This window comes from Gossypium hirsutum, chromosome A12 (genome assembly GCF_007990345.1).
Source record: "Gossypium hirsutum isolate 1008001.06 chromosome A12, Gossypium_hirsutum_v2.1, whole genome shotgun sequence".
NCBI classification, from domain to species: Eukaryota; Viridiplantae; Streptophyta; class Magnoliopsida; order Malvales; family Malvaceae; genus Gossypium; species Gossypium hirsutum.
The window spans coordinates 54228185-54242630 of NC_053435.1; the positions used below are offsets into that span (position 1 = coordinate 54228185).

The 14446-nt window shown below is 37.4% G+C and overlaps 1 protein-coding gene across 8 annotated transcripts; it reads left to right on the forward strand.

Annotated features, from left to right (window-relative positions):
- The first annotated feature begins 300 nt into the window (after window positions 1-300).
- On the forward strand, window positions 301-11381 carry LOC121210787 (protein HEAT INTOLERANT 4). Of its 8 annotated transcripts, none has more exons than XR_005905914.1 (15): window positions 301-650; window positions 1040-1078; window positions 1187-1240; window positions 1376-1439; window positions 1761-1819; window positions 2506-2630; window positions 2829-2888; window positions 3474-3532; window positions 3639-3718; window positions 4461-4499; window positions 4721-4783; window positions 9768-9815; window positions 9899-10027; window positions 10347-10535; window positions 10844-11381. XR_005905914.1 is itself a non-coding variant. In XM_041082345.1 (14 exons), the coding sequence occupies exons 1-14, from the start codon at window positions 474-476 to the stop codon at window positions 10392-10394; spliced, it is 1044 nt and encodes a 347-aa protein (XP_040938279.1). In that variant the 5' UTR covers window positions 301-473; the 3' UTR covers window positions 10395-10788. The 8 variants fall into 8 exon arrangements, 5 of the variants coding, with proteins under 5 accessions (XP_040938279.1, XP_040938280.1, XP_040938281.1 ...); XR_005905915.1 differs by having other exon boundaries at window positions 10951-11381; XR_005905916.1 differs by lacking the exon at window positions 9768-9815.
- Window positions 11382-14446: the final 3065 nt, after the last annotated feature.

Genomic DNA, 14446 nt, shown 5'->3' on the forward strand with positions numbered 1-14446 from the left:
TCGGTTAAGTCGATTTCATCCGGTTTAAAAGGGTTATTCCCCGGTTGGCGGTTCAAATGGTTATCACTGAAGGCAGTTTAATTTACCAGGATAAATTGCTGACTCACAGTATTTTTAACCAAAATCTATACACTAGAATTAGAAGAAGTATTCCCGTCCTGCCCGGCCCTTGATCAAATCCTTTTGAAAACAAATTCAATCAACCCCTTCAATTTTAATTACCTCCGCCCCGCCTTTCCCCATCCTAAAAGAAGGAAAAAAAAAAAACCTCAAATTTTGGTAGACCAATACCGCGTTGGATTAACGCTCAAAAAAAAAAAAAAACAGAAAAAGAAAAAAAGAAAAAAGAAATCAAAAAACAAAAATCCAGTAGGCGCCTTGTTCTTCTCCATATATTAAACACTTTAACGAATCTGCTTTGCCATTGCCATTGCCTTTGTTGTTTTTTGTTGTTGTATTTGGACATTAATCAAATGAGGAAGGGCGGTAAGAGAAAATCCACCTCTCAGAAACAAGAGACCGAAGTAAAAGCTTCGTCTTCTTCGCAAGAGAATCAGAAGGAGAACCATAAACTTGCTTCCAAAGCTAAGCGTGCTAAGTCCTCCAAGCCTCAACCCCAGCCTGAGTACTTTGAAGATAAGCGTAACTTGGTATAATTTTTTCTTTCATTTGAGTCCAGGTTTTGAATTTGTTGTTTACGATTCTAATTTTTTCTAAATAGGATTGTCTTTAGGGTTGTTTCTTTTATGAATTCACTGTTTTGGTTTATATAATATCTGAACAATTACTAGGTTAAGAGACTTAGGTTATCTGTTGACTTTTCAAAATTTGAATTTTGAACTGTTAGTTTTGGATAACATCGAAGTTACAAATTTAAATTGTGTTACGATTGCCTTCTTATGTGAAGATTAGAGCTGAAATGAATACAAATTTTTAGCTTAAATAATTATTTGTTGAGATGATTAGTGAGGAAAAGTCGTGCTTTATTGTTGATGTTTTGGATCCATTTCGATGAAAATTTTCCATTTGCATTGTGTAGGAGGATTTATGGAAAGCTGCATTTCCTGTTGGAACAGAGGTTGGAATTTTGAGATTGTCATGCTTTATTTTTTGGTTTTGGTTAGTCTGATTTTGATGGATTCAAGTTCTGTTGCTTACATTTCGTTTTTCTTTTGTTATGTGGCAGTGGGATCAATTGGACAGTGTTTACCAATTCAACTGGAACTTTTCAAATCTAGAAGTCAGTTGAAAAACTTCTTTCTTTTTTTCTCTCTGGTCTCATCTTTAGTTGCTAGCTTGCTGCTTTTGTTTTCCCCAAGTATCGTGCAAATTTGGTTCAGAGCTAACATGTTTTTATGGTTCTGTTTCTGGTCAGGAGGCATTTGAAGAGGGGGGGAAGCTATATGGAAAGAAAGTTTATCTCTTCGGTTGCACAGAGCGTAAGTAGTTTACTACTTTGGTCCTAGTATTTTGCACCTTTATATGGACAATTTTCATTTTCCCTTGGGGGAAATGGGTTTTTTATGCCATTGGTTGTATTATTTTTTTCTGTTATTTACTTTTTATTGTCTTTGAAAAGAAAGAAAGAAAGCCTGTGTGTTGTTACCTGATTTATGCTAAGTTCCGTTAAGTTCTATTTTTGGAAAAATGAAGTTTCAATTTCTTCTGACTTGGAATAATGAAGTTTCAATTCCTTCTAACTTGTCCTTGTTTCCCATCAATTACACTTAATTAATTTTAGTGTTTTCCTGTTTGTGTAGCTCAATTGGTTCGTTACAAGGGAGAAAACAAAGTCATTTGTATACCTGTGGTTGTGGCTGTAAGTTGTCTAACATGGTTGTGAAGGGCTTAATGTTTTTCATGTTAAGTTGCTTTCTTCTTTATATTGGAATGAATGGATAAAGTGATTACAGGCATCTTTTATGCTTAAGGCTTACTCAGTAGTATCTATATGTAGCTTTGAAGTTATATATTCACTTTGCTCTTTTGCATTTTAACATTTTCCTTTGATGAATCTGCGCGGCTGTTCTTTTGAGGTGCACTTATCAAGCTTAGAACTCACAACTTCAGGCTTTTGCCTCTTGGATAAATGGTTTCTTCCCTTCACTTCTATAGGTGTGGTCATGACGTTAGACATTTGGCTTTTGATGACCATCTCACGATACATGTTATGGAATGATATTGAACTGTTTTCCATAGATACTTTTCTCAATGCAAAGAGCCATTTCAATCTGTTATATTTTTCTTTTGATGGAAGGGTTAAATTGGATCATATTAGCAGCAGTCTAGAATGTTGTGAGTTAAAATATTCCTTCAATTTAGTTTTCTTTTATAATCCATAAGCAAGAAGCTTTGTTGTCTTGGCATTGGTTTGTTATTTTCTGTGTTTGCAATGCCATATTATTTATGGTTTATGAGATTAATTTGTTTGAAACAGTTCTTTTCACTATGATCTAGTTGTATTTTCTTATTGATTAATCTTTGACCTTTGGTGGTATTTTTCAGGTTGTCTCTCCTTTCCCACCTTCAGATAAGATCGGTATTAACTCAGTGCAGAGAGAAGCTGAAGAGATTGTTCCAATGAAACAAATGAAAATGGACTGGGTTCCATATATTCCACTTGAGAATAGGTACTCAGTATTTATCCGTTTTACCCTTTTTGATCAGATTTAAAGCTAATATTGAAAGGAATCATTTAATTTAATTCATCTATATAATTGCCCAAGTTGAAAAATGAAATATCATCTACTTTTTGTTTTATTACTTTTGGGATTGAATTGATCTAAAGCCAATGTTTGATGTGATTGTACATTTTGATTCTGCTACAGAGACAGCCAAGTTGATAGGCTGCAATCTCAAATGTTCATCTTAAGTTGCACTCAAAGAAGGTACAGTTGTGCAAACTGACACTGATAATCCTCATTAATGATTTTTTTCGCCTTATGCATGAGATGTCAACTAGAGCCAATTGATCACTGTGTCTTTATTTCAACTGATTTAGTTTCAGATTGTCAACTTGGGTCACATATGCTTCTCTTGGTTCTCTCTGGAAAAATTGCTATATTAAGTTTGACTTGTATATTGTATATTGTATACTTCATATCAAAACTGCACCGCCTTCCCCTGGGTTAAGCATTGGAATAAGGTTCGCTTTTTCTGCGAATTGTCAATGCATTCTAATCAGCTTGTTGTTGTGGCAATGTGTACACAGTTCACCAAATGAAATGCTGATGCTTGTTGAAAATAACAATATGGAACTTGTGTTCATCCACTTAGGCTTTGGCTCTTTCTGATCAATATTTATTCCATGTTTTGGACCTTTCTGTGTTGTATGGGTTTTGATGTTATTTTGAGCAGCCGTATGTGGATTTTTTTTACATTATATCATCTCTGCTTGAACGTGGAGTATATGTGTGTTTCAAATGCATGCATGTATTTCGGCTAACTTTCTGCATCTGAAATTCCTTCTGCAGGGTTGCTTTAAAACAAATGAATATAGACCGTCTCAAGAAATATGAGTATTGTCTGCCTTGTAAGTTCTCTAGATATCTCTGCATCTTATATTCTGTAATATATGAAAAATATCAGTTTAGAAAAAGGTAAAGAAAACCCTTATCGCTGTATTGCCCTATTGACAGATTTTTATCAGCCTTTGAAGGAAGATGAGCTTGAACAAAGCACCGAGGTTCAGATAATTTTTCCAGCGGAACAAAAGCCAGTAAGGTTTTTTATTTCTGAAAAGTTAATTTTGACTGGTACTAGACTTTCTGGATATTAATGGGTGGATGGAGTTGACTTTAGGGTTTGAGTTAGTCATGCTTTGATATATGAACTCTTACATTCAGTGTTGATGGAGTCTTTGTTTTAAGGTTCAAGGCACAAACAAAGGCAGTCTCACGAGTAAGAATCTAATCACTAAAAGGATTAGTAACATGCACACGTTTGAATTTGTACTATGTATGTATCTTTGACACTCCAATGGTTAAAACTGGAAGGTCTGAAGTTCAAATCCTATGGAGGCTGAGGTCTCTATATGTACTAATTCGATTTTAATACTTGTACTCTTAAGCATAGATGAACTAATAAATGTTTAAAAGTTGACTCTACACCTTTGCCTGATACAGAGATCAAGCATTGCTAAGCATCACTTATTAATTGCAAACTGTCTTGTTTTATCAGAATACAAATATATACTCTGATACTCGTTAAAGAAAAAAATTGAAAACAAATATATACAAATATATACTCTGATACAAAAGGTAGCCTATTCGAGCTGTGTGCTTTGCACCTTAATAAAGTACCTTAACTGTGAGGGGTCTTAGGTGCTTTTGCTAGATTGAGTTGTGCCTTAGTGTCTAGGCATTCCTTGACTACACTACTTGTGACCATTTTTGGGTGGATAACTAAGGCTTATCCTGCAAAGTGTTATGAAAATTGATGCATCCTTTCTGGTCCTGCAGGTTTTTTGTGAATTTGATTGGGAGCTGGATGAACTTGATGTAAGGCACTCTTTCATTTTTATGTTACAGTCTAATCAGCATGATTTCTTTTGATGTTTGAAATATGTGAATTGGCAGCTTTATTTATTTATTTATTTATTTTTTAAAATTTTTCATTCCAGTTCCTTGTGCAGTAGAGTTCAGTCAATTGGTTTAAGCTTTGGCTGTTATTTACTCCTGTTAAAGAAATTTGGGACTAAACAATATCTACCAATTTGCAGGAGTTTACTGATCAACTGATTGAGGCAGACGAATTAGATAAAGATAAAAAAGATGCCTTTAAGGTGAAGTTCATTTAAAGATCCACAAATCAATTGTGGATTCATTTATTTGTAACTAATTCAATCTGACATGTTATGGACTTTTGTTGGTGCTGTAACTGAAACTAACAGATTCAGTACAGACTTGTCGAGCAAGTCTCGAGACTTGCTGAGCAAACAAGAGAATTCGAGCAAGAGAAAGGAAGAAAAGCTAAGAGAAAATGAAGAGAAAAATTGATGAACAAACTGAACTTCATTCATGAAATTGAATAATGGCATAATGCCAATACATAAACCAAGCACTAAGCTTGTCAAAAACAGCAAATAATTACTTAAACATCACCTACTCCCACTAATTGCATGGAAACTTGAAATTTTAGCTTGTAAACCTATACAAAGTTGTGTTTACAGCTCATACATAAGCTAATTACATCAGTCAACAACCTAACTTAGTTAGAAATGAACTAAGATTACATTTCATTGACTAGAAATTACAAAATAAATAAAATAAGCTTGCATCAGCAGCTCCTGCATGTCTTGGTCTTCATGGCCTGCATGCTGTCGAGTTTGCTGCATGCTGAACCAACTTCATCACTCCTCCTTGGTTTGCATGGAGCAAACACCTAACTTCTTCCTTAGACATTCGAACCTTGTGACACTAAGGGCTTTCGTTAAAATGTCTGCAAGTTGATCTTCTGAATTACAGTGGATCAGCTTTACTTCCTGAGCTTGCTCCATTTCTCGAACAACATGTAACTTGATGCTAAAATGCTTTGTTCTTCCATGGAACACTGGATTTTTAGCAATTGCTACTGCAGATTGGTTGTCACAGAAGATCTCAGTAGCTTCCTCTTGATGCACATTCAAGTCAGCCAATATTTTCCTTAGCCATATGGCTTGGTTGACAGCACTTGCTGTTGCCACATACTCTGTTTCAGCAGTAGATTGAGCCACTAGACTTTGCTTCTTCGAGCTCCAGCAAAACATGGCTGAACCAAGGTTAAAAGCATACCCTGAGGTGCTTTTCATGTCATCTATCGAGCCAGCCCAGTCACTATCAGTGTAGCCAACCAGCTTCAGATTTCCTTCTTTGCTGTACTTCAAACCATAGTTTAAAGTGCCTTTGACATATCTCAGCACTCTCTTTGCAGCTTGGAAATGCTTCTCATTGCAGCAATGTAAGAACCTTGAGAGCAATCCTACAGCATACATGATGTCTGGTCTAGTGGCAGTCAAGTATAGCAAGCAACCAACTAGACTCCTGTAGGTTGTTTCACATACTTTCTCAAAATCACCTTGGCTCGATAGTTTTTCTCCAACAGCAACATGTGTTTTAGTTGCCTTGCTGTTTTGCATGGAGAACTTGGTCAGAATCTTTGTGGCAAAGCTTCTCTGGCTTAGAAATATCTCATTTTGTACTTGAGACACCTCCATTCCAAGAAAATAGGACATCTCCCCAAGATCAGACATTTCAAACACTTCCTGCATCTTGGTCTTGAAATCAGCCAGCACTACTCGATCTCCTCCTGTCACCAGAAGGTCATCAACATACAGGGACACAATGAGTTGTATTTGTGTCCCTTGTTTCTTGACATACAGTGTTGGCTCACTCTTGCTTCGATCGAATCCCAGATCAGTCAAGTAGCCATCGATTCTGCTGTACCAAGCCCTTGGAGCCTGTTTTAATCCATATAGGGCCTTCTTCAGTTTGTAGACCATATGCTCTCTACCAGCTATTTCAAACCCTTGTGGTTGTTCAACATAGATGTCTTCATCTAAGAAACCATTCAGAAAGGCTGATTTCACATCAAGTTGATGGATTTTCCATTCGAGCTGTGCTGCTAAGGCAATCAGCAGTCTGATGGTGTCGAGCCTGGCCACTGGTGCAAAGGTCTCCAGGTAGTCCAGGCCATACCTTTGACTGAACCCCTTGACAACTAGCCTTGCTTTCAGTTTGTTCAAGGTTCCATCAGCATTGTGCTTGACTTTGTACACCCATTTCACCCCAATCACCTTCCTTTTGACTGGCCTTTCAACCAATTCCCAGGTCTGGTTCTTCTCAATCATGCTGATCTCCTCAGCCATTGCCTGCTTCCACCCTTGTTGAGCTTCAGCCTCTTCAAAGTTGCTTGGTTCAGCTATGGCTACATGAGCCCTTTCATAAATCTCAGTCAATGGCCTTGTTCCTCTAACTGGTTCATCATCAATGTCCATTTCTGGAACATTTTGGTCTGGCTCAGCTTGGTCTGTTGCTAGTTCTTCAGAAACTTCTTCAGGTTCATGTCTTTCCTAGTTCCAACATGACCTTTCATCAAATACCACATCCCTGCTAATTGACACCTTGTTTGTTGAAGGATCCAAGATCCTATAGCCCTTCTTAGCAGTGCTGTAGCCCACTAGTACACCAGGTTGAGCCCTTTCAGACAATTTGTCCTTTTTAACAGCAGGTACATGTGCATAACAGATGCATCCAAAGACCTTCAGATGAGCCAGTGATGGCTTGAAGCTAAACCAGGCCTCGAATGGAGTCTTCTGATCCAAAGCCTTGGTTGGAAGTCTATTTTGAATGTATGTTGCAGTGTTAACTGCTTCTGCCCATAGTGCTTTAGGCAGATTCTTCTGAATCATCAAGCACCTGGCCATATCCATCAAACTCCTATTCTTCCTTTCACTTACACCATTCTGCTGAGGTGTATATGTGTTGGTAAGTTGATGTTTGATGCCTGCCTTATCACAGAAGGCTTGGAACTGAGCTGAGGTGTACTCAGTCCCATTATCAGACCTTATGGTCTTCAGCTTGCAGCCTGTTTCAGTCTCAGAAGCAGTCTTGAACTTCCAAAACACTGAGGCCACTTTAGATTTTTGTTTTAAGAAGTAAATCCAGCAATATCTTGAAAAATCATCAATGAACAGTATAAAATACCTGTTTCCACTTAATGACTCAGTCTTCAAAGGGCCACACACATCAGTATGCACCAGTTGGAGTTTTTCAAAGGCTCTCCAGGCTTGATTCGAGGGAAATGGGAGTTTGGCCTGCTTTCCTAATTGACATACTTTACATACATCATCATGGTCCACTGAGTTGATGAAATTTTCAGCCAGGTCCTCTCTGACCATTCGGGCCATCGATCTGAAGTTGGCATGTCCCAGTCTTTGATGCCACAGCTTGGATTCATCTGAAGTGACTGTGTAGGGAATGTCTGACTTTTTTGTCCAGTCAACCACAAAGCTCTTATCAGCCATAGGGACTGCCATCAGTTTGGATCCACTTGGATCACTGATTTGGCACTGGTGGTCTTTAAACACAACTGAATAACCTTTTTCCAGCAACTGAGCTATGCTGACCAGGTTTCTGTCAATTTCAGGCACCAACAGCACATTTGAAATCACTTTGGTACCTGTAAGAGTGCATATCAGCACATCACCCTTGCCTTCAGCTTGAATAAAATGACCATTTCCTATCTTGACTTTAGTTCTGCAGCTTCTGTCTAAAGACTTGAAGATTGCAGCATCAGGTGTCATGTGGTTGGTGCATCCACTGTCTAGGAGCCAACCAGATGAGGACCTTTCCTGAGCAGCTGAGCATGACACAGCAAAGACTTGCTCCTCTTGATCACTGTCCTCCTTAGCTACTCGAGCCTCAGCTTTCATCTGTTGAAACTGATTCTGTCTCGATTTGGTCTTACTCTTGCAGACTCTCTCAACATGACCATTCTTCTTACAATACTGACATACAGCTTCTGGATTAAACCAGCACTTTTCTTCTGGATGACCAACCTTTCTGCAGTGCTTGCAAGTCTAGGCAGTATTTGTTCTTGCCTGAAAGGCACATTCTTGGTGCTCCTCCAGTCTGCTTGCTCTCCTCTGCTCTTGAGCATATAGAGCATTGATCAACTCTGTCAGGGAGATGGTGGACAGATCCCTTGAGTCCTCGAGAGATGAGATTTTTGCCTCATACCTCTCAGGCAGAGTTGCTATAACCTTCTCCACTATCCTAGCTTCATTGAACTGCTCTCCAAGGAGCCTGATGCTGTTAACCACAGCCATAATCCTGTCAGAATATTGCTTGACAGTTTCTTCTTCCTTCATCTTCAAATTCTCGAAATCTCTCCTCAAGTTTAACAACTGTTGCTGCCTTGTCCTCTCTGTCCCTTGAAACTCTTCCTGCAACTTGTCCCAGGCCTGTTTTGGTGATTCACAGGCCATAATCCTTGTGAAAATCACATCAGACACTGAATTCTGGATGCAAGACATGGCTTTGTGCCTCTTGGTCCTCTCATCAGCATGCTGCCTGATCTGAGCCACTGTTGGATTGCCTCTAAGTGGTTCTGGTTCAACATCTAAGTTGACCACCTCCCACAGATTGTATGCCTGCAGGTAGGTCTTCATTTTGACCACCCATATGTGATAGCCTTCTCCATTGAAGACTTGAGGTGCAGCTGGTGAAAAGCTTGATGAAGCCATGTATTTGTATAACAGATCCCTTAAGAAATAGGCTCTAGATACCAATTGTTGGTGCTGTAACTGAAACTAACAGATTCAGTACAGACTTGTCGAGCAAGTCTCGAGACTTGCTGAGCAAACAAGAGAATTCGAGCAAGAGAAAGGAAGAAAAGCTAAGAGAAAATGAAGAGAAAAATTGATGAACAAACTGAACTTCATTCATGAAATTGAATAATGGCATAATGCCAATACATAAACCAAGCACTAAGCTTGTCAAAAACAGCAAATAATTACCTAAACATCACCTACTCCCACTAATTGCATGAAAACTTGAAATTTTAGCTTGTAAACCTATACAAAGTTGTGTTTACAGCTCATACATAAGCTAATTACATCAGTCAACAACCTAACTTAGTTAGAAATGAACTAAGATTACATTTCATTGACTAGAAATTACAAAATAAATAAAATAAGCTTGCATCAGCAGCTCCTGCATGTCTTGGTCTTCATGGCCTGCATGCTGTCGAGTTTGCTGCATGCTGAACCAACTTCATCAACTTTGTAGGAGTTTGTCAAAGAGAAAGTCAGAGAAGCAAAGAAAGTTAATCGGCAGGTATATTGTTGGCAACATTGCATCTTGACTTGCAAAAATATATTTGGTTAGGGTGATTAATTCGTGCCATTCCATTGTTTCAGGCAAGAGAAGCTTGCAAAAAGGCCCTTGAAGAAATGAGTGAGGAAACCAAAGCCGCATTTGAGAACATGAGATTTTCCAAATTCTACCCTATTCCAACTCCAGATACTCCTGATGTATCAAATGTGAAGGTAAGGTTTTATGGTTTACTCCTGATGTGATTATATATTTTGTTATGTTGTTTTGAGTACTAATTATTTCTCATATGGAGTTAATTGTATTCAATGTGAGCATATTTCTTTAAGTCATGATGTTCTTAATTATAGCTTGTTACATAATACATTAAGTTCTTTGGATTTCCTGGATAATTTCATCGATAAAATGTGATAAAATGGTCTGCTTTAAAATCTGAATGAATACATTTACCTGGTAATGTTGGTTAAGTTATAACAGTATGATCGACAATATTTGAAAATATTATTTTTGTTGCTCTATGATTCTACTTTGCAGGCTCCTTTCATAAACAGGTATTATGGGAAGGCTCATGAGGTTCTCTAACGGAGTTTCCATTTAGGATGTAATGTAAGTTGTTGAGAGATGTTCTAAAGCTCGTGCTGGCTTGCAAGAGCGTCATATCAGGCATGTATCTGTGACTCAGTTATCTTTGGGAGCTTTCATCTCGTGTCCCATCACAGCCAGGTATCTTAGGAGAAAGCTTTAAACCCCATAGCTATTTAGATAATTTAATCAGATGATTGTCTCGTGACAATAGGAGGAATTTGTAGAATACTCTGTTGAGGTTTTTCCAAAAAGTTTTGAATGACTTATGGTCAGGAGCTAAAAGTTCTTCCCTTGAGTATCTTGGTTTTATCTACCTTCCGACTTAAATTGTACTATGAACAAATTCAATGAGAAAAAGACTAGCCAAATATAATGCTATTTCTGTTTTTAACTCCGTGAATCATATGGGAATCTCATGGTTTTTGAATGCCCTGTATTCTTACAAGGTAACTAGCTGGGGCTTTACATCCTTCTGATTCGAATAGAACAGTGATCTTCAGACCCCAAATGGAGAAGCTGCATGCTGTTCATCTTGTGTAATATGATATAACAGGTTCAGGAAGTATGAATAACACAGGACATTACATTTGAGAGGAAATGCAACAAGGATAGAATCTCCGGTGGGGAAAAATCAATAGTATCATAACAGTGCGTATGAAAAGTGCGCGAATAAGCCACTGCAAGAATCATTGAGACACCAAACATCTTTTGGCATTTCGACAGTGTGGGCCCATAAATTGAAAGATGGCACTTTCCGCGGGGGTTCACCTATTGAAATCAAAAGTCAAAGCATCATTTAGTGTTTCTGAAACGTTTGAGGTTATCTTAGGGGAAATATCGCAAAGAAAAAAAAAGCAATTTACTATGATGTATTTGAGTGTGTTTTGCGTTTAAAACGGTTGTTTTCATGTGTATTTGAGCGATTACCGAACACAAATTGAAATTAAAAATGCACCTAATCTAACGGTCAAACAATTCAAAATAGATCAGAACACTGAATTCAAAACTAAAAGCGATTTTTTTGATGGCAAGTTTCGTTCGGTACTTGTTCTGACGAGGAATCAATCTTATTTTGGTTTGCTATTGAGATACATTACAGTTGAAATGTCACAATATTTATGCTTGCTGAACTCGAGAAAAACGTTAGTAAGACTTTTAATAATAACTCCGCCTTTCTATTGGTCTGATTGAAAAAAAAATTACAAACATTTTGATATAATTTTTTCAATTTAGTCATTTTAATTGATATGATTTTTTAAATTAGTTATTGCAATTAAAATTTTGTTAATTTACGATCGAGTTGCTCACGGGTCATATATTACCAATTAGATAACGTCTCTTGAAAAACAGAAATAGCATGGGTGTAACTCAACCCTAGAGAAAAAAACTAAACACTCGCGGAACGTTCTCCTTTGGCAAGGTACCAATTACCCCAGCGCCGATTTGAAATTCACTCTTGTACCAACATGATATTTGGTGACTCATGCTTCACCAACTCCAATTGTGCATATGTACATTCATGCTTACAGCGCTAACTTCAATTATATGCACGTATTGAAACTTCGCGGATTTCAATAATTGTCCAAATTATGCTTAGCCCATTTCAATAAGATATCTACCAATCTAATATATATAGTTAAGTTATTAACTAAAAAAGGAAAAGTGACTTAGCTGTCATAGTTCATTGTTTGACGTTTGTCTTTCTAATACAGTGATACGTATAAAATCATTATATATAAGGAAGCAAATACAATGACGCAATTTTTAATTAAGCAAGTTATGATGTTTCCAATTACAACTAACTAGAGTTGGCAAAACAAGTTTAAACTTGAAAGTCTGTTCGTGTTGGTTCGAATCCGTAATGGTCTAAGTCCAATAAATTTTGAGTTGTAATAGATTCGAGTTTGAGAAAATTTAAACTCGAGGAAGCTCGAGCTCGAGAAAATCTAAGCCCGATAGAATTCGAGCTCGATATCAATCTAGCCCAAGCCCGAGATAAATCTGACTCAAAGCTCGAAAAAGCCTGATTTTATATTTGAACAGTCATAATAGACATTAATAATTAATATAATTTTATGATATTACTTAAGATATAAATAAATGATAATTCTTTTTTTTTTGAAAATCTATCTATAAGCATTGCATATTATATTAAAGTTTTATTATGTAATGCCCCAAAATTTGAATGCCTGATCGTCGAGTTCTGTTGTAATTAAGTTTCTGTATCTGTGGTTAAGGGTTCTTCATATGTGTTTGATGCTAGGGGTTCGAGTAGTGTTTTTAAGAAGTTTCGCTACTTTATTTTAGATTAACCTATAATCTTGAGCCACCGACTTAGGTTTAATTCTGTGCGAATTTGTGTTAAGAATGAGCTTGCTGGTTCAATGGTTATGAGCTTGCTGGTTCAATGGTTAAGCTTTTGTATTTCTTCTGGCCTTGTGGTTAAGTTTCGGCGTATGCGTTACAAATATTTTGCTAAAAGTTAGAAGTCTGATTGGTGGTTAAAATAAAAGTTAACATATTCCTTTCCTTCTTCATTTCTCTTTTCTTTCTTTTTCTTTTCTGTTTCTCCTTTCTTTTTTATTGTGTTCGTGAATTGGCTATCGGAAGTAATTGAGGTTTTAAGTTGTTCATTGTGTCGTTGGAAGATCTTTGTGTAAGTTTTGTCGTAAATTCTTGTGTTTCCGTGAAGTTTCTGTTGATTTTTCGTTTATATGTAGAAATGGGGGTTCTAGGATTGTTCAATTGAATTCTCTGCTAAGTTCTTTGTTGATCTCTTTTCTTTAAGCGAGAATACTAAGGGAAGTGATCCTCCTTGTGCTATTTTGAGTTAGTTCCGTCAAGTTGTCGGTAAGCATTGGTTTTGTTGGAAGTTCGTGTCGAAGTTTTGACATAATTGGTTGAGTATTAGTTTGTACGATTTTAGTCTTTTTAGTTGTTTGATTGGTTATTGAAAGTTTATTTTAGGTCTCAAGAGTCCTCTGTGTTAATCTTACTTCGAAACTACTTCAGGTGTGCACAGAAAATATGACTTCTGCTAATTTTAAACGCCAAAAAACATGGCTGTTGATGCCACACGGCCATGTGAACCACAAGGCCGTGTGGCCAACTGTGTAATCCACTGTTCATGAATTAGAAACATATGACCTAGGGACACATGCATGTGTCCAGACCGTGTGTGGGATTATTTAGTCCAGGGTTTACATGGGCCAAGGACATGGGCGTGTGTACAGATTGTGTAACTTATTGTTCACAACTTAGAGACACATGGGTTAGAGACACAGACGTGTGATCAGGCCGTGTAACTCACTATTTGCATGTTAGTATCACACGGGCCGTCGACACAAATGTGTGTTCGGCCGTGTGAGACACACAGGCAGGCACATGAGCTTGTGCCAGACCGTGTGAAGCCATACGGGATAGTTGTGTAGGCCATGAGAAACCACACGGGTGTGTGGACCAAAAATTAAATTTTTTCCTCAAGCTACGTGCGTTGTTTGAAACGAATGTCGGTCTTCTGTAGGGTCTGTATGAACTGCATTAAATTGTGTAAATTATTATTCTGTGATCCGAGATTGGGTACTAGATATCTATATGTGTATTGCATGTGAAAATCATCAGTGATGTTGATATATACATTTTGTATGAGCTTGATATGTATCTAAATGGTTATATAAACTTTTCATTAACCGTCACTTGAATTCGGTATTTGCATTGGGTTGGGAACTGTATATTGGAGGTAGTGATTTGCTCTAAATCAGTGGTTAAGCTATGAAGATTGTAATTGAATTCGACGTTTAACGCAATATGTACAGCAACTAAGCTAAAAATATTCTGAAATGTCTCATACTGACACTATGTGGTGTGTAGGGCTGGATGGGTATTAAATATCTATTATGGTGTGTTGGGTTGGACGAAGATGGTATGTAGCGAATGGGGGTAGGAAACTGCATTTGATTCTGATTTGTTCCGTATCTGTAATTGGTGACCCTGCTAAACATCTGTTCTGTTAAGTTGAATCGTACATTCTCTGTTTCTGATTATGTTTA